This window comes from Thamnophis elegans, chromosome 2 (assembly GCF_009769535.1).
Source record: "Thamnophis elegans isolate rThaEle1 chromosome 2, rThaEle1.pri, whole genome shotgun sequence".
NCBI lineage: Eukaryota > Metazoa > Chordata > Lepidosauria > Squamata > Colubridae > Thamnophis > Thamnophis elegans.
In genome coordinates this window covers 37,418,854-37,437,514 of record NC_045542.1, presented here as the reverse complement: position 1 = coordinate 37,437,514, position 18,661 = coordinate 37,418,854, and the positions used below count along the sequence as shown (strand labels likewise).

The window sequence follows — 18,661 nt, the reverse complement described above, 5'->3', positions numbered from 1 at the left end:
ATACTTTCTCCCAATCAAAAGATGCAGCAATATTTGTTATTAGGGAGGAGATTCTATAATATATAGTAGGGAATATAATTTAAGATCTGCAAATCCTTTTAAATTTATATGTACCTTTTGGGGGTTTTCTCAGTTTTACTTTCATACAATTTGATTCCTTCATTGGTATTATCACTTAAGTGTTAAAATCCTGTATTGTTTAAGCTTCAAAAATGTTGAGTAAATTGGGGGTTTGAGCCAGATTTTGTTTCTCATTATGCATATCGTATACTGTATAACTTCCTTTTTCTAATTGGTACAAAGGAATTGTTATGGCAGCATTTTTAGAGCTGACCTATAATATTAGTTGTATTTTTCTCACTATATATTGAATAAACGCGCATAGAAAAGACCAACATTTAAATTATATTGGCTTTTAATTTATAAATCAAAAAGTATACTCCATATATTTTGGTCAATGACATTTGTTTAGAGATATGGGGATAATCTTAGTAATGATGCTTTTGGGTGAGCTCCACCAAGCTCAGTTTCTCCACTGCTGATTCCAGTGGATGAAGATACTGAATAACAGAATGCCAACTGTACAATATGGCTGTGATCCTTGATCTGTAAACTGCCTGATGTGCCTGCATTTCCAGATTTACAATATATTTCAGTATGGGTACATATGCCTGAAATTGTGTTGTTGAACATTTAGAAATACTTAATTAATACATTAAAACTCAAAATGTTAGTCTATAATTCTTTTCCCCCCTTTGTTTTGGTTTCAGTTCTCTGTGCAAAAAATTTGGTGAAAAAGGATTTTTTCAGTAAGTACACCTTTCTGTTTTTTATTCAAAGATATTGTCTTACTAGGTAGCATTTCATAAACCATTAAATAGAATGCTCTGATATAGTCAAATTATCTACTCACCTTCAAGTATTGTTTATGGCCTGTGCTAATAGAGTATATTGATATACTTGCCTATTGAATACAGGTCAGTGTGGTATAGACATTAAGACCCTGGACTAAGAGCAGAAAGACTGAGATTCCATTCTCAATCATAGAAGCGTATTGGGTTGGCTTTGGATCAGTTATTGTCCCAGCCCAATTCGAGAAGGAAGTGTTATGTATGCTGCTTCAAACCCCTAAAGGAAAGGTGGAAATTTAAAAAAATCCCTTTATGTATCTATTATCAATTTTAATTTTTATTTGTGAACCACCCAGAGTCACTCTTAAGAGTAAGATGGGCAGTATCTAAATTTGAAAATTAAATAAAAGAGGCATATTGTAAGAACAGTGTTTTAATTTGTGTTCATTTCTCAATAAGAGTAGGCAGTCTATGACACCGTCTTTTGTTGAACTTCAAATCCCAACATTTCTCACCATTGGTCTTGTTTGCTAGAGATGCTGAGAATAGTAATTCTGTAATGCCATAAACACCAATTTATTGTGATGGTAAAATCTAAAAATGGATTGGTATTATAATATACTTTAATCAGAACTAAAATTGAAGGTCATAATCCATTTCATAGCATTAACTTTTTACATGCAGTTATCAGGAAGCATCCCAAAAGTCCCTTGAGTTTTAAAAATAGATGGAAATTTAGCATAAGAGCAGTTAAAAAGAGTTGCTGCCATCAAATATTTTACACTAGCTTCCTTTGGCTAAATTTGTTGTTTATTAAATAATTGCTTTGACTATGAGTGCTGCTAAAGTCAAGCTCATTTCAGTCAAGTACAACTATTGATAACTTCATGAACACATCCATGCAGTTTTCTTGGCATTAGTATGGATGTGGTTTGCCATGATAGTCTTATGGAATGTTTTTCAACTTCTGAACTCAGCTTATTCTATTGGAATTACCTGTTGGTCTCCCATCCAACTTCTGCTATAATCAGGATGACCTAATTAACTTTCTAAGCCCAGTCAAGGTCAACCAGATGCTGCCACCTGCTGTTTCATGTGTGTTACAGAATGTTTATAAATAGCAGTGCAAGTTTCATAATGGTTATCTTTTCATATTTACTTTGCAATTAAATGCTTCAAGAAGTACTATTAAAAATGAGTTCTGTTCTCTAAATCTGTCTTTAACCCAAATTTGTATTTATGTCAGAACTCACACTTACAAATGGGCTGCTATTGCTAAAAATGGCAGGTGGCTCTGTTTTTCTTCAGTCCAGTGAAGTGCTAAAACCGGGCAGTGCTTGTAGAGACTGTTGAAAACTGCTGAAAACAGATTGTGTATTAAAAACGCCTGGCTTCAGTTCTATCTTGACTTTGAATCTTTCTGTTCTTGAAAGCACTGGACTTGTGAGAAGAGTTGTAAAGAAAAGTATTTCCTATTTACAATAATAGCCTGAAATGTCTTGAAACAATGTTATATGTCCAAATAAATTCAGTATAGATTGTATTTTGCAATGAACAAAATAAATGAATAGATTATGGAATTCCTAGTAGAATTTGTTCTTTATATAAAATTCTACTTTTACATAAAGGATTAATGTAGTTGAGTACAAAAAATTATAAAATCAGATTGATAGCATAATGCGATTCCTTGGTTCATTGGATTAAAAAGGAGATAGGTTAGAAAATGTAGATGTTTTCTAATGGGCCGCCACAAATAATATGGTATCAATTAGCAGCATCCTTAAAGTAGAATAAAATATGGATTAAAAATATAAGAATGAAGATGTGGCATAAAAAGGATAGTTAGAAGCTTGCTTAAAAGAAATGTCTTCAGCCTCTAACCACAAGATGTTCTAGCCAACATCCCTATGTCAAAAGTCCAAATCATAAGGTTCAGATAAAGTTCATTAATGACACATAGTTCATACCTGTAATAAAAGGAGAAGTAAGACCCTCATCTCCTTATAAGGCTTTTTCCTCAAGGTAACCAATAAGAAATGAGTTAAATGTTTCCGTGTTACGCTGCCTTTGAGAAGGTATAAGAACGTGTGCTTCGATAATGAAGGTTGTTCAGAACTTGCAATGTTAGCCATTTCGCTAATCTTTTGAACCTGGCTGCCAAATGAACTTTTCCTGTATCCTGAGAAGTCTAAAGCCTGTCATTTTCTGCAATATCCTCATTGTATTATGTATTTTCTGACAGGACTTCCTGATCCATTTGCTAAAGTGGTGGTGGACGGATCTGGCCAGTGCCATTCTACTGATACTGTGAAGAATACCCTTGATCCAAAGTGGAATCAGCATTATGACTTGTACGTGTCAATAGAGATTATCTAAATATGACCAAACTTTAAGCTGGGTAATTGCTAAAAATGTATATATTAAATCAGGGTGTCTTTGCTAAGAATTACTCTGAAAAGTAATGCAGGCCTGTGTTAGCTGTTTTGTTTGTTTAGAAAATAGCTGGTCTTTCATTGCTAAAGCATAGAGTTGGTTGATTGATTGATTATGTGTCATTACACGTGTGCCAACTCTTAGCAACCACATAGATACTAATTCTTAAATACTGCTTTTATGTATAAAATCAAAGTGCTTAAGTGAGAAAACAAACATGTATATTTTTTGTGACAGCTGGAAATAGAGACAAAAATGCAGACTCTGGATGAGGAGTGGAGATACCTGGATTATCAGATAGATTTGATTCCAAATTCACACCAACTTCTCAAATCATATGTAGTAATCAGTGATTATGGGACTTGCAGTACAGTTTTAGTGCCACAGATTTAGCAGTCTTCCTTTAATTAAGGTTGGTTGTTCAGAAGCCAGTTTTTATCCCAGTATGTTTACTTCTAATGATCCCAGTATATTATTGCCCAAGTATTAATTGATATATCATAAATTTATATATAGCACTCAAGAAAATGAAGTTGGGCACTAATAACCCTTGACATAATTCTGAAAGCTCTATACTTAAAAAAAACTAATCTCTTTAACAATCATATCAGGCAACTTTCAATAGCAGTATTAAAAATAATAAATTTTCCTAAATAAATTAATGTAGTTCTACCCTGGCATTCTATTACAGGTGTCCCCAACCCCCAAGCTGTAGCCCGTTCAGAACGGAGCTGCGGAAGCAGCAGGCGAGTATGCCACACAGCTCCATCTTGCATGAGCATACTTGAGGCTCCATTTGTGCGTGTGGCATGTGCCAAATGGAGCTATGTGTGTCATCTGTGTGCCCTCTGCTCACACGGAAACATCCCCTCTCCTCTCCCCCCCCTCCAACCGGTCCACCAAGCTGGAAAGTTTGGGGACTGCTGTCCTATAGACCTGGAAAAAATTTGAAAGCATTAAAAATCTTCATGATTTCTTCAGTCCAGCTCAGAAGTTCCTCTCTTCTCCATGTGTGGAAGGGAATTCCTCCACTGGGTTGGAGAATCACACAGAGCTCCTTAAGATCCGAGCTTCCTTTCTACAATCTGATAAAGGATTTCCATCCCTCCCCTGCCCAGTGCATGGTGAGGAGGGGAAACCCTTTGGTAAGTGGTGGCAACTTGTAACCATCTCTACCAGCTTCCCCAGTGAGTTTCCGGGAAAGCTGGCAGAAAAGATCTCAAATGACAATCACGTGATCACAGGGCACTTGACAATTAGTCATAAGTGTGACTGACATGACTGTGAGGAGGTGTACCATGGCATTTTACAATGGCCAGAAGTGCTTTATGGAATGTAAAACACCCTTTCTAAGCTGTCATAATTTTGAGTTAGATTATCTGTAGTGTATAAAAATTTCAGTGATTTCCTTGGAACATGGGCAAAAATGCACACTACATGTAACACTAAGAAATAGTTCCTCTCTAGCTGCTGACACCATTTGCTGGAATGGTAGTCCCATGAGTGCCTCTTAGAGAGCTAGCACATAGAAGACATTCTCCCCCTTTTTTTTGTAATTGGAGGGCTGCAGTTGCAATGCGTCTGGTCCCCTCATATATATGTGGGTATTGAACTGAAACCTTTGTGTTCGGTAAGAGAAATTGTATGTAGAAACAAGTTGAAAATACCATTATATGAGTAGTCTTTTCCAAAAAGACATCATTTTAAGTCTTGGAAAACAATCAGTGATTGATTTGTAAGCTATGAGAGCATTTATAGAAGTCATCCTCAACTTACAACCACAATTGAGCCCCAAATTTCTGTTGTTAAGTGACACATTTGCCCCATTTTACAACTTTTCTTGCCTCAGCTGTTAAGTAAATCACTGCAGTTGGTAAGCTGGTAACCCTGTTGTTAAGTGAATCTGGCTTCCCCATTGACTTTGCTTGTGCGAAGGTCACAAAAAATGATCACACAACCTTGGGATAAATATGAACCAATTGCCAAACATCTGAATTTTGATCGCATGAACATGGAGATGCTGCAAAGGTTGTAACTGTGAAAAACGATCATAAGTCACATTTTTCAGTGCCGTTGTAACTTTGAACGGTCACGAAACAAACTGTTATAGGTCAAGGACCACCTATGTTATGCTGCATTGCAACTCTGGGGTATGTGTGTTATGGGTGAATAAACGATTTAAACTAGTGAGTGTAGAAGGATGTTTTAGTAAATCGAACATTTAGATGTTTGTACTATGACAGAATGCACGTAATGGAAGAGGCTTACTAAACATTTCCCAGAGAGAAACATAATTCTTAAGTGTAAGAACTCATCCTCCAAATTAAACACTCAACAACATACCATTTTTTTTTGTTTGACAGACTGTGACTGTCTAGCCAAAGGATGTCAGCAATGTATGATATATTTTTAAAAAGCTCCTTTGACATTTGTTCAAGTAGAATCTTTTTATGAGTAAATTATGATGGAGACAAGTCTGTGTATAATGCATTTGACCTCTTCTTCAGCATAAAATAAAAATAACAATATGTTATGAAGCTCTAAAAAAAATTGCAGTCAAAAATTGTGTTCTAATAGACTGTTAGAAGTATGAAGTCAACATATGTTTTATTGCTGATTCCTGTCTTTTCCCCCTCCTTAGATACATTGGAAAGTCTGACTCTATAACAATCAGTGTATGGAACCACAAGAAAATCCATAAAAAACAGGGAGCTGGTTTTCTGGGTTGTGTGAGACTTCTTTCTAATGCTATCAACCGCCTCAAAGACACTGGTTGTAAGTAGGCAGAACAAAAGTACTTCGGTATTTTGAAATAAGCTTTTTAGAGTGACTTTAAAATTATTTCTATGGAAATTATAATTTATTTGTGATTGATTGATTTGTATCCTGCCTTAATTATTTTTACAAATAAAGCAGTGAACATATCCACTCCAACGTCCTTCTCCTATTTTTTTCACCACCACCACAACCCCTATGAGGTGGGTTGAGCTGAGAGAAAATGACTGGCCCATAGTCACCCAGGTAGCTTTCATGCCTAAGGCAGAACTTGAACTCACAGCCTCTGACTTTTTAAGACTGGTATTTTAACCATTAGTCAAAAGTGGCTTTGGGGAAGATGAAGACCAGTATGCTCTTCATCTTCTTTTGAAATTCTAGAAATGTTTAATTCAGCAATATGTATTTTGCCATAGAAATTACCTTACATGATCATTACATAGAAATAAGATGCGCTTCCTTTTTTTTTAATAGATCAGAGATTAGATCTCTGCAAACTTGGACCAAATGACAATGATACAGTTAGAGGACAGATAGTAGGTAAGTAATGATTTTATTTTGTTTGTTTTATTTTATAACCTGCCTTGATTATTTTTTTAAATAACACAAGGTGGTGAAAGAGAGAGAGAGAGAGGGAGAGGGAGAGGGAGAGGGCAACTAAACTTTTGAAAGCATATTTGGGTCACAGTCTCTTGGTTTCTAACCAGCACCTTAACCACTAGGTCCCACCAGACCAAATTTAAATATGTATTTCAAACACCAGGGTGGAAATGAAAAAAAAAAGGAATGCAAAGTATGTGTTAGGGTTCCAAGTAGCACCCCCAACGAAAGAAGACTCCGAGGCTAGGCATTCCTCAAAGTTCCATTTATTAGAGAATGCCATATTGGCACATCCAGGAACACCCGAATCTGAAAGCTTCCAGGTTTTTCCCACCCAAAAGAAAGTCCCAGTTCCTGTCCCAACACCCACATGTCTGTCATATGGTCCAATCAACGCACCGTCCCAATTGGAGATGTTTATTAGTCACACCCTTACAGGTACAGGGTAGAGTGGCCTTGACTCTCGGGGAAAGGAATGTTGTTATGACTATATAACTCCCCAGCTTCATACAATCCCCTCCTCTCCCAGTTTCCCACGGCACTAAACATGGCAAGCCTGAAGATCCAATGCCCAAGATGGTTTCCAGGCCTGACAAGATGATTCTTCTGTTACTTAAGTCTGTTTTGAGTCAGAACGGTATGATTTCGACATAGTCCTATGTAGGTTTGACAGAAAACTCAGCCTAAAGCTATTATAAGACTTCATTTTATTGGCAAAGAAGTTTTTGAGGCTTCTGTGGTACAGTTTCTTTTCTAAGAATAACACATAACAGGTAATGCATTATAGTCTTTTGGAAGAGGTCCCTGTAAAAACGTGGAAGAGGAATATGGTACAGAGTACATTAGGTTAAACGTATTGTCCATAAAAGCCCCTTTGATACAGCAAAGATTTTTTATGAATAAAAGTGAATGGCATTTTATTTCTTCTTTTGTATCCTCTTTCTCCCCCCCCCCTTTGCCTTCTCCCATGTGGTTCATGAGGATTCCCTATTGTCTGAAGAAGATTTGGAGAGATTAAAGCATAGGCAGAATGAAAGTGTTCTCCCCTTTGGAGCTCTGCTGAGTGATTGAATTCAAATTTTGATTGGAAAGAGAAACCATTGCATGAAACTCTTTTATTTCTGCTTATCAACATTACTTGGCATTCATTTTTTGTCTTCCTTATTAATAATTGCCCTCCGCTTACCATTTCTATTCACGCTTTGGCAAGTATATATAATTTATATAGATTTTCAACAGTGACATTCAGATAACTGTTTAACTGAAATGCTTAAAGCCAACTAAGTTTACATGTTACTTACTGCTTTATTTTCTCTTCTTATTAAAGTTAATGTTTAATTTATTGTTTAACTATACTTTGATCCATCCTGTTAATGTATTTGTTAACCCTATGAATTCGTTTTCCAGGAGTAGCGAGTGTGAGAAATTGACAATCAATTTTGTGTTGTGATGGTCTTTTGAAATATAATTCAATTGATCTCACACCTGTGTTGCATGTTATGTGTTTCAATATTAGATCCATTCCAAACATCTTATTGTGTCAATGGTACTAGGCTCTGTGAATGAAATTGAACCTTATCCTTCAATTTAACATTGCTTACAGTACTAATATTTAAGAATCTATTGTACTGAATGGTTGTTTATGATTTTAAAAAATCTAAAAAGTTGGAAGAAGAGTAGATTACTTCTAATGAGAACTTCCAGACTTTTGATTTATAGACTGTATTCCTGCTTCCAAGTTGTTGTTTTTTTTTTTTTTTTTTAAATGCTGATCCCAGCAGGTGGAATTATAAGGATGGCTGTGTGCAGATGGTGCCCTACCTTCAGAACGCCAGCATTCCTTTGGGTTGCAGTGGGGCCCAGCTTCTCTTGTTATCTTTTGCTGGGTTGATGCTCGTTTTGGTCTAGACTTCAGCTTTCAGTTCCAATCTAAACAGGATTAAGAAAAGCCCATTAATCTTAATGCCACAGAAACCACAAATAAGTCATGTGTTCAATTTCATTCTTGACTGGCCTCTTTATAAAGTAAACAGAACTACTTAGGTTTACACAGATAACCTTTGTTGTATTATTTGCAACACTTTAGGCACAGAATTATTATTTTATTTTATCTGTGAAAAATCTTTGGATGTAAGAAATGTTAGCACTAAAGATTGTCTCTTTAATTCAGGAGTGAATATGGGAATTGTTCGTAAAGATGTAAACTGTTTTTGCAATAGCATTGTGTCATACATGCCACTGTTAAGGCTTGCCACATCTTTCAAAAGGCAAGTAAATAAAAATTGTAAACCAACATTTTAAAAAAACGAATGAGAAACCAGATCATAATATTATATGTTAAATAAAATCCCTGATATGGAGATGCCTTTTATACAGAAGTATCTGATTCCTAGCAATTGACTTATGCTAAATGATAAGGCAAGTGGTAAATATGAAGTCCCTTTTCTATATTGTCCACATGTTCAGCGAATTAAAGTTCCCAAAGACTTATCTTTACTGGCAAGATTTGTATTTCAGCTTTAATCAGAGCTTTTAGTGACGGAAGTAGGAGGAAATAACATAAAAATAGATGTAGCATACCCCAAAAAACAGCAAAAAAAAAAAAAAGAATGACATGTTGAAAATAATGTGTTAATAAAATATCTGACCAGGCCAAACCATAAGAATGTCACTAGACAAGTTTCTTTGAGTAGGCGATTCTACAACCTTGGCATCTTAATTGAGAAAGCTCTTTCTCTTTCCAGTCACTACTCCCCATGTATATGGTCCTTAAAGGAGATTCTTTGAAGAAACAAAACATTTGTTGGTTCTCAGGTACTTAGTTTTGCCAGGACCGAGTTGCTGCTTATTGGCCCTAATTCAGTTTATTATTATTCCTGATATAGTTTCATTATCCTTCATATGAATTGGATGGAAGAGAATGACATGTTATCAGCAAAGAAGTGTTGCTTCATTATACCTCCTTAATGCCTTTCCCAGTTCATTTAGTGTTCACAACCATGGAGACAAGCAAAATCTTGCAGGATCATATAACAGTGACATATTCCCTCAGTGTCACATTTTGGAGTTACTTCTTTACGTAGAAATGGAATTGCTGTGTCATTGTTTCTCCCAAAAGAATATGGAAGGAGTAACATATTGGAAGTTGCTAGATGCTCCAGAATTAACAAGATCCACATTCCAGATAAATCATCCATTAATATACTGTTAGCAATCTTTATACTAAAGTAATCTTTTCTAACAAAAGTATGTTTTGTGTTCTACTAGGCAATTATGAGGAACAGATTGCAGGTGTAAGATTGTAGCTTGAGGCTATAGAGACACATAATTTTAGGAATACCTATACCTGTTTACTGAGCTAAAATTTCCAGAGTCAGATTACTACATTTTGAAATCTCATCAAACTGCTTTCCACTATCTTGAAGTAATCCTCAGGGGGTTTAGTGAAAAGATAAGAGCATCCTATATATTTTCAAAGTCCCAAATCTGTACATCACTGAATCAAAAGGATCCGTGCAAGATATGCCATAATAATGTTCTAAGTTTAACTTTTGTTTTGTTTTTTTGATAGTAAGTCTTCAGTCCAGGGACCGGATAGGCACAGGAGGGCAAGTTGTTGATTGCAGTAGACTATTTGACAATGATTTACCTGATGGGTAAGTTCATTTTTTGACAGTTAGAATAAAATACGATGTTGCATGTCCCAAATACTGTTTTAATTTGTGCTTAATATTTTGAAGTGATAACAAAGAATGAAGGAATGCTAGTTTAAAACATATTACACATACATTTATTTAATAAATAACTATGTGAGCTCAAACATTTGAAAATCAAACTTCTTGTAATGTTGTTTTCTTTCAATACAAAAATATTTAGCTGGGAAGAAAGGAGGACAGCCTCTGGAAGAATTCAGTATTTGAATCATATCACACGAACAACACAGTGGGAGAGACCAACACGGTAAGCATTCTTTTAAAGAGCTAAAGGTGTGGCGTGCCTACAACTCTAGTGGTTGTCAGTGCTAGGAATTCTCCAATTCTAAGTTGATGTGCCAAATCATGTCCTTTCCTCCCAAATTAGAGTTTTTTCTCGCATATTTAATATATATTACATTATTATATAAAAAACATAGAACATATTTGCTCATGGGAATCTTTTCATGGACTCTTGAGAGGTTGAACATACAAATTAGTTTTCAGATAAATGAGAGGGGTTTTTTAAATTCCCCTCTGCAACAGTCATTTTGCTAGAACACTTAACATTATCTCAAACTTCTGGATATGCTTATTGGATCAAAACAGTTGTTTATCGATGTTTTGTTAAATTTTCCTTAAGTCCTTATCATTTATTTTTTAATATTCAATAATAAGAAAAAACCCAGCAGGAATAAAGGGGTCATATTTATATATAAAGATAAACCATTTTTTACTCTGATTTTCATTAAATTAACTCAGGGTTTGTTATTAGTTTATATATCCTTTCTAGGAAAGGGAGAAACAAGGGAAACAGTTTGGACAATTAAAGAAATTGTTCTATTTTGCTTACGGTTGAGTGGGAGACGGTGACACTTGTGCACCAGAACAAATACAAATGCAAGATTTTCCTGATTCTTCTATTGTGGGTTGTGAAGTTGGCAACTGTGTTATTGCTAATAGGTAGGAAATCAGATCTCTCATCTCCATTCCTCCAAGTCTTCTTTGTTTCATCTTTAGTACAATGCAAACAGTGTGAACATTTCTCAATGTTGGGATGGTTTTAGAACTTTTATTATCAAAGGAGGCATTAGTGGTCTCTGTGGCAAGGAGAACTTTTTCCTACTACCAGCTGTAATCATTCCTTGTCAGGACTAATCTGGCCTCAGCAATCCTTGTGGTGATAATTTTAGGGCTGGATTACTGGAAATATGCTTTACACAGAATTACCCCGGGGGCTGAAACTGCTTCTGATGTAAAACGTTGCAGCCAGATCATTGAAGGGACATGTTTTATGCCCAGCCAATCTGTTCATATTTATATGAAAGAACTGTTTGGATTTTGGCGGTAGATGCCTGAAGAGGAGTATTTGTTATGTGACAATTCTTTTATTAGGTCTGATGGCAGTGCTGCATTTATCAAGAATTTGTTATGCCATAATCCAAGAGAATGTCCTCAACACTTGTGCCTTCTTTCACTGCAGCATCCAATCAACTTGTGCAGCTTATCATTTTAATCTAATTAATTTTTATTCATTTATTAGAATGTGGCCTTCTAGTAACGTGTTAAGAAACTAGTATTTCTTAACACATTACTTAAAACTCTGTAATTTTAGACTGTAATGCCCTTTTGATAGAAGAAACAAAGATTGTTGTTTTTCAATAGGCCAGCATCGGAATATTCCAGTCCTGGCAGACCTCTGAGTTGCTTTGTGGATGAGAACACACCTCTTACAGGAATAAATGGTGCAACATGTGGACAGGCATTTGACCCCAGGCTCGCGGAAAGGAGAGTTAGATCTCAGAGGCATAGGAATTACATGAGCAGGACCCATCTGCATACTCCTCCTGATCTACCTGAGGGATATGGTAGGTGTTCCTGAAATTGTATAACTATCTGCTTTCCTTTGATAAATAAGAGAGAAAGTATAATTTTAAAAAAATAGATTATGGTACTGGTACTAACTATGATGATTTGGCAATTGTGCAACACTAAGGAGATGCTGGGACCTTGTGGTTAATAAATATTTTAATCAGTGACATTTTCCTCGCCATAAAACACTTACATTACAACGCAGTATGGTCATAAAAATGGCTAATTTTGAATCAGTGCCATCACTTAGGCAAAGTGAACTGTCAATGATAACTGGAGATCCAGGGGAATTTTCTTTAGAAAAGGAATATTTGAACTTTCTGATTTATTTTTGCATTGATAATTTCCCAAACAGAGCAAAGGACAACTCAGCAAGGGCAGGTGTATTTCCTACATACTCAAACCGGTGTAAGCACATGGCACGATCCCCGTGTACCTCGGTAAGAAAATAATGTATCTTCATTGGTGCTGGAAATTAAGCAAAGCCCCCTTACAAATAAAATACAAAATAGCACACAAATTTCTAATAATTGCACGTTTGCCCGGTGACAGGATGATGTGTGTTGGTGATTCTGTGGATACTCAAATTCAGAACATGGTTCAGAAAACAATGCATTCTGAAAAATCTCAATTTTAATTTAAAAAGAGAGTAGCGTGGGCTGAATACTTGTGTCTGAAAAAGAATGTCTTACATGTCAAATACATTCAGAAACATCTGAAGGGGTTTGACTAAGATCTTTCTTTGATCAGAAATGAAATTAATTAAACCTAAATTTATTACTTACTTGCCTCCAATTTTCTTACCAAATAAAGTCAAATCAGTGGAGATTTTCTGCTAATGTAAATGGCTTTTGTCAGTGGATTTAAGAGAGAGGCACTCCACCCCGCTCTTTACAGTCCTCTGTGCACCCTTAAAATTCAGAGAAATCTCTGAAGCAGCTATAAGGGTACATGGAAACCTGTGAGGTCTTGAGAACTGAAGATGGTCTCATAAGTCAAACAGACTTCCACTTATTAACTTTTAAAGTATAAAACTTTTAATAAGTGAGCTGAAATCTAAATTATATAGTTTATTTTTTCTTTAACATTAATGGATACTGATACGATTTCAATAGTGTTAACTGCTTACACACTTAAATCTAACTTTCCTAGTTTTTTATCTGGTAAATGATGTAACAGTTAAAGCACCGTGCTAGGACTCTAGAGACCCATCTTCAGGTCCCTATGAAGTTATGAAATGTACTGTGTAATCTGTGTCTAATCTATCTTGCCTCACATAATTGTTCTGGGGTGGGAGGTGAAACATGTATAGTGCAGGATATAGAAATAATAAGTTAATGGAAGGCTTCTTTTACAAATATTAAAAGATTTTAAATCAAACTGTATTGAGAAAACTTTTATTCATCTAGGGCTTGTCACTCTATCTCATGGTAGTCTACATGGCGGGTTAAAGTCATTTGTAGTACATTGCAAGCTTATATAAACTTTATGGAAAATAAGGTCTGTTTTCAACTTAGAAAAAGCATTTCAAGTATCCTTAAACAATTTAAAAGACTTGCTGAAATCATGACTAAAGACTAAGTCACTCTTAAGCCCCTATAGTAAGAGTGGCCTTTAAGTACCTAGATTTCTAGTAGGAATCATGCTGATTACAGGAATATTTATTTAAAAACAAAAACAACCAGTATAGTTTTGTGATAACAGCATTTCCAAGGCATGGTAGTGCAATGTCTTTCTAAGAGTATGTGTTTTTTTCTTTTACTTTCGTGGACTTACTCCCAGGGACCAGAGATCCAACCGAAGAGATAATGTTTCTGAAACAATGCATACACACAGACTTCATGGAATAGTTATGTTACATTTCTGCCTGTTTGGCTCAGAAGCCCTGTGCTGAGATATTCCTCGTTTCTATTTGTTTTTTGCAGGGATCTTAGCAACATCAATTGTGAAGAGCTTGGGCCATTGCCTCCTGGATGGGAAATCCGAAACACAGCCACAGGCAGAGTTTATTTTGTTGATCATAACAACAGGACCACACAGTTTACAGATCCACGGCTATCAGCTAATTTGCACCTGGTTCTAAAGTGAGTTAATATCACTGATATCACCAATATGTGGCTAATAATATTTAGAGTATTTAAGGTAGTTTTCCAGGAAAGTCTCTCATGGTTTTTAATTTCTACATGTGCATTTTAGATTAATCTAAAAGGTCTTGGAAGTGTTAATGCTCTGAAAAAGAGGATGTTGAAATTGTGTTCTATTTGATAAGTCACTGATTTGTAAAGGGTTATTAGGAATGTTACCATTTTTGTTAATCGTTGGTTATATTTTATTTTTACTGTTATGAAAAAAACCAATTTTCTGCATTTCTTCTATTCCTAACAGCCAGGTTTCTCCTTAATTTCTTTTGCATCTGTCCAAATTAAAATAGAAAAACCTAAGATATACGAAGCCTAGAAAGAAAGGAGAAAAAAAAAGGGGGGGGGGTGAGATTCGGTTTCATTTTCAATTTTGGAAGATTGGTACTTGGCCTTAAAGTATATAATTTATATATAATATGAGAAAAATTTTCTATGCTAATTGAAATTGTCTCTCTGGTAGTAAAGTATGATTTATATTTTCATGGATAACTAATCTAGACAGGGATTTTTCAGGAATATCTGATTACATTCTTTCTAAGGGAATTAACATCTTACATTGTTTTAAATCAAACTATAAAATAGTATTATTTTCTCCTGATAGAGTTGAAACAGAGGAAGCATTTTTAATCCCCCCAAAATGTATTTTCTGCACCAGAGATTTTCCAATTTTTTCCCTGCATTTAATACTTCTATTCTTCCCAAGAGCAAAAGTTGCTATTGTCTAGACACAATTATTAATTATTTCAGTTCTTCTTAGAATATAGTTTCTGAACTCTAATACCTTTATATGCCAACTATAAATTTTAATTCAGTAGGTATTTACACCCAATTCAGAAACTATCTTTCCTTTTTGCTTCACAAAGGCCTCACAGATATGAGTCAGCTTGATTAATCTGTTTATTGCAGATAAGAATAAAACAGTTGCTTGTGGAAGATTTATCCACTTCAATACATTGAAAATAAAGTTCTTAAGATAAGTTCAGACTTTAAATTCAAGGCGTTTTCCTCCTGCCTTTCCAAGTCAATAGATAGCTATCCATTCTCTTGATTGCCTTGGAAGATACATGATCTATACTGAGGTAATAGTCTGGGAACTGCTGGCTTTTGCTTTGTCAGCTTCATTCTGCATATGTGGGAAATAGTTGCATGTCTACTTGAGTCTCTTTTTTTAAAAAAAAGTATTAAAACTATGTTTTCACAGAACAATATTTTGGAACATGATTCTAGAAGATAAGTTTCTTGGTTAGATGAACCTTAAAGCAGGTTCCAAATTATCTAAAAATGTTTGAATTTTATATACCTGTTTTAAAATATAATTACAATTTTTTAGAAAATCTTTTGGTTTGCATAACTCTTCAAATCTGGCTTATTTTACTGACCAATGTGATATTACAGCAGATCCTCTTATCTGCTATGTCAAGCACTTTCCAAAGACTTAAAAATAGGCATTTTCTGATTAACCATCAGAAGTATAGTATAGAATATAATTTGTGTTTCATGTAGGCTAACAAAAAGGCTTAACAAATTAGGCTTCTTGCAACAGAAAGAACATTCTATTTGTCAGGTTCTAAAATCACAGTTTTTTTTTTGCACTTCCCAAGCTACATACTTTATTTTTTTTTCTTTATGCATCTGTTTTTCATTATGAAAGGATTTCAGAAATTCAGCTAGCAGTGTCATCAGCAAAAGTGTAGTATCTGATAAATTTTATACATGGTGAACCTTTTCAACACCAAGTGCCCAAACTGGAATGTGCGTGCATGTGCGCATGCTGGACCGCCAGAAACCCAAAGACCAGCTGGCTGGCGCACACATGCCTGTTTTGTTGCCGTTTTTGTGGCTGTTTAGGGGACAGTTTCGGGGCTGTTTCAGGCTGGTTTGGCTGGGAAATGGCCTGAAAAAAAGCCCGGAAAACAGCCCGGAAAATGGGCTGTTTTCAGGACATTTTTCAGACCATTTTCAGGACATTTTTCGGACCATTTTCAGGACATTTTTCAGACCATTTTCAGGACATTTTTCATACCATTTTCAGGACATTTTTCGGACCATTTTCAGGACATTTTTCGGACCATTTTCAGGACATTTTTCGGACCATTTTCAGGACATTTTTCGGGCCATTTTCAGGACATTTTTCAGACCATTTTCAGGACATTTTTCAGACCATTTTCAGGACATTTTTCGGCTGTTTTTGGCCGTTTTCAGGACATTTTCCAACGTCACGGCACATGCAAAGACCAGCTGGCCGGTGCCAGAAACCAAAAGAGCAGCTGGCAATGGCGCGTGTGCCTACAGAGAGGGTTATAATAAAATAAAGTATTATTGGGTATGTTTGCTACTGTGAGTTACTTAGAAAGGTGGGATTAAAAATATAAATAAAAATCCAGATCTTTAAAGGCAGGCTAAATGACTCCTGGAGTAGGAACACTCTTCCAAAAGGCTGGAGCATTTAACATACCACATTTGCTAGCTTTGATTTGTTCCTTTAATTTCTACCTATAACAACCTAAATATATTGACTCCTGAGAACATTAAAAAGCCCATTTAAAAAAAAATCCAGTTGAAAGTCTACCTGTTCCTGAGAAATGTTTCATGAGTTCTTTTACTATTCCACTTAAAGCACATAAGTTTATACATAATCTTATTTTTAAACTGAGGGTAAAGCAGAATTGCTAGTTATGACTGCTGACAGCAGAAAACTTGTGGCTGGAAGAACAGAAAATTCTGTCAGCCAGAATGAAATTTAAAAACAGCAGCCACAGTTTTATTACTTGGCATAAACTAAAGAATGGAGGAAGAAAGCATTTGTTGATGATGTCTTCACCTGACTGCTTCTGGTTTATGTTGGCTGCTGCTTTGTATTCAGGCTGGCAACAATGGTTTTTTATATTAGTAAGCATGGTGGCAAATATCTGTTGACAGTAAACAAGACATTTTGGCTACCATGGTCCATGCCTGGTACTGAAAATGTCGATTATAAGAGAAACCATCTCTTTGTAATGAACAAGACGCTTTCATCCCTTATTTATTTATTAATTAGACTTATATACCGCTTCATAGGGCTTTCAGCCCTCTCTAAGTAGTTTATAATTTTTTTAGCAAATTGAGTCAGCAACTTGCCCTCACAGTCCGGGTCCTCATTTCACCCACCTCGGAAGGACGGAAGGCTGAGTCGACCCTGAGCCGGTGAGATTTGAACCGCTGAACTGCAGATCACAGTCAGCTAAAGTGGCCTGCAGTACTGTACCCTAACCACTGCGCCACCTCGGCTCATGATGCTGTCTAAACATTCTTATTCCATTAATCAGTGATTACTTAGTTTATAGCAGGGTACTCAGAGCATAATGCTGAAAAATCTGAGAATTAAAGCTAGAGAGCCTTAATATAATTTTTGCAACTATATTAACCAGATAAGGGTTAAAAAGAAGAAACAAAACTAAATGACTTGGATTCCTATCACAGGCTATTACTAGTCAAATGGTGCTGTCTGAGGAAATCTAATCCTGACAAGGATTGCACAGTCTTGACCAAATAATTTTTATGAACTATAAAGTTATTGAGTACTTGATTGATTTCATGATATTCTTTAAATTTTATTAAATATCCTCAAGTGCTAATAAAGATGGGAGTACTTACAAAGTTATATAAATAATTACAAATAAACAATAGGTTGGAAATTTGAAAATTTAAGCCCATTATTATTTGTTCTCTTGATTCTTAAACAACCTAACAGTTAATTGAACACACCCCTAACATTTGGTTTATCCACTGATAGGTTTACCTGGGAATACCGTATATATGTTAATACTTATTAAGATTATATATTCAAGGCTAACATCATTCGCAGATAAGCTGATGTTTGAATTTGTAACCAAAATGCCACAAAAAATGTGCCAACTATGAAAATTATGACACAGTGAATTTCAAGAATTTATTTATCTGGGTCATTTTTCTTGTTATTATGGTTAAAAATTGAGGGTCATCTTATCTATGAATGGATTTATCCATGTGTATATTTAAGCCTTTACTGAATTTTCATTAACAGTTTGAAACACAGTAAAACCATGGTTGTAAAACCTATCAAAATTATTGTGTTCCATCTATATTTGCCTCTCATTTCTCATAAAATTAATGAATTTGATTGATTGATTTGCTTTATCATTGACTTCTGCTAATAATTGGAAGAGGCAATGAATTATGTTTCTCCACATTGTGTCTACTAAGAACTATATTACTTTCACAGTTTCATCTGACATTTCATATATAATCTTAAACAATCAGATTTAGACATTTTTTCTTA

General features: G+C 35.3%; 1 protein-coding gene across 1 annotated transcript in view; it reads left to right on the top strand.

Moving 5' to 3' along the window:
* The window catches only part of SMURF2 (SMAD specific E3 ubiquitin protein ligase 2), a 66,171-nt gene that overhangs the window by 31,989 nt on the left and 15,521 nt on the right, over positions 1-18,661 (top strand). Inside the window, exons 2-10 of the mRNA XM_032211497.1 lie at positions 771-809; positions 3,094-3,202; positions 5,926-6,059; positions 6,534-6,599; positions 10,231-10,315; positions 10,536-10,619; positions 12,017-12,219; positions 12,579-12,663; positions 14,149-14,307. Coding sequence (XP_032067388.1) covers positions 771-809; positions 3,094-3,202; positions 5,926-6,059; positions 6,534-6,599; positions 10,231-10,315; positions 10,536-10,619; positions 12,017-12,219; positions 12,579-12,663; positions 14,149-14,307 — 964 coding nt within the window. The remainder of the gene's footprint in view (positions 1-770; positions 810-3,093; positions 3,203-5,925; positions 6,060-6,533; positions 6,600-10,230; positions 10,316-10,535; positions 10,620-12,016; positions 12,220-12,578; positions 12,664-14,148; positions 14,308-18,661) is intronic.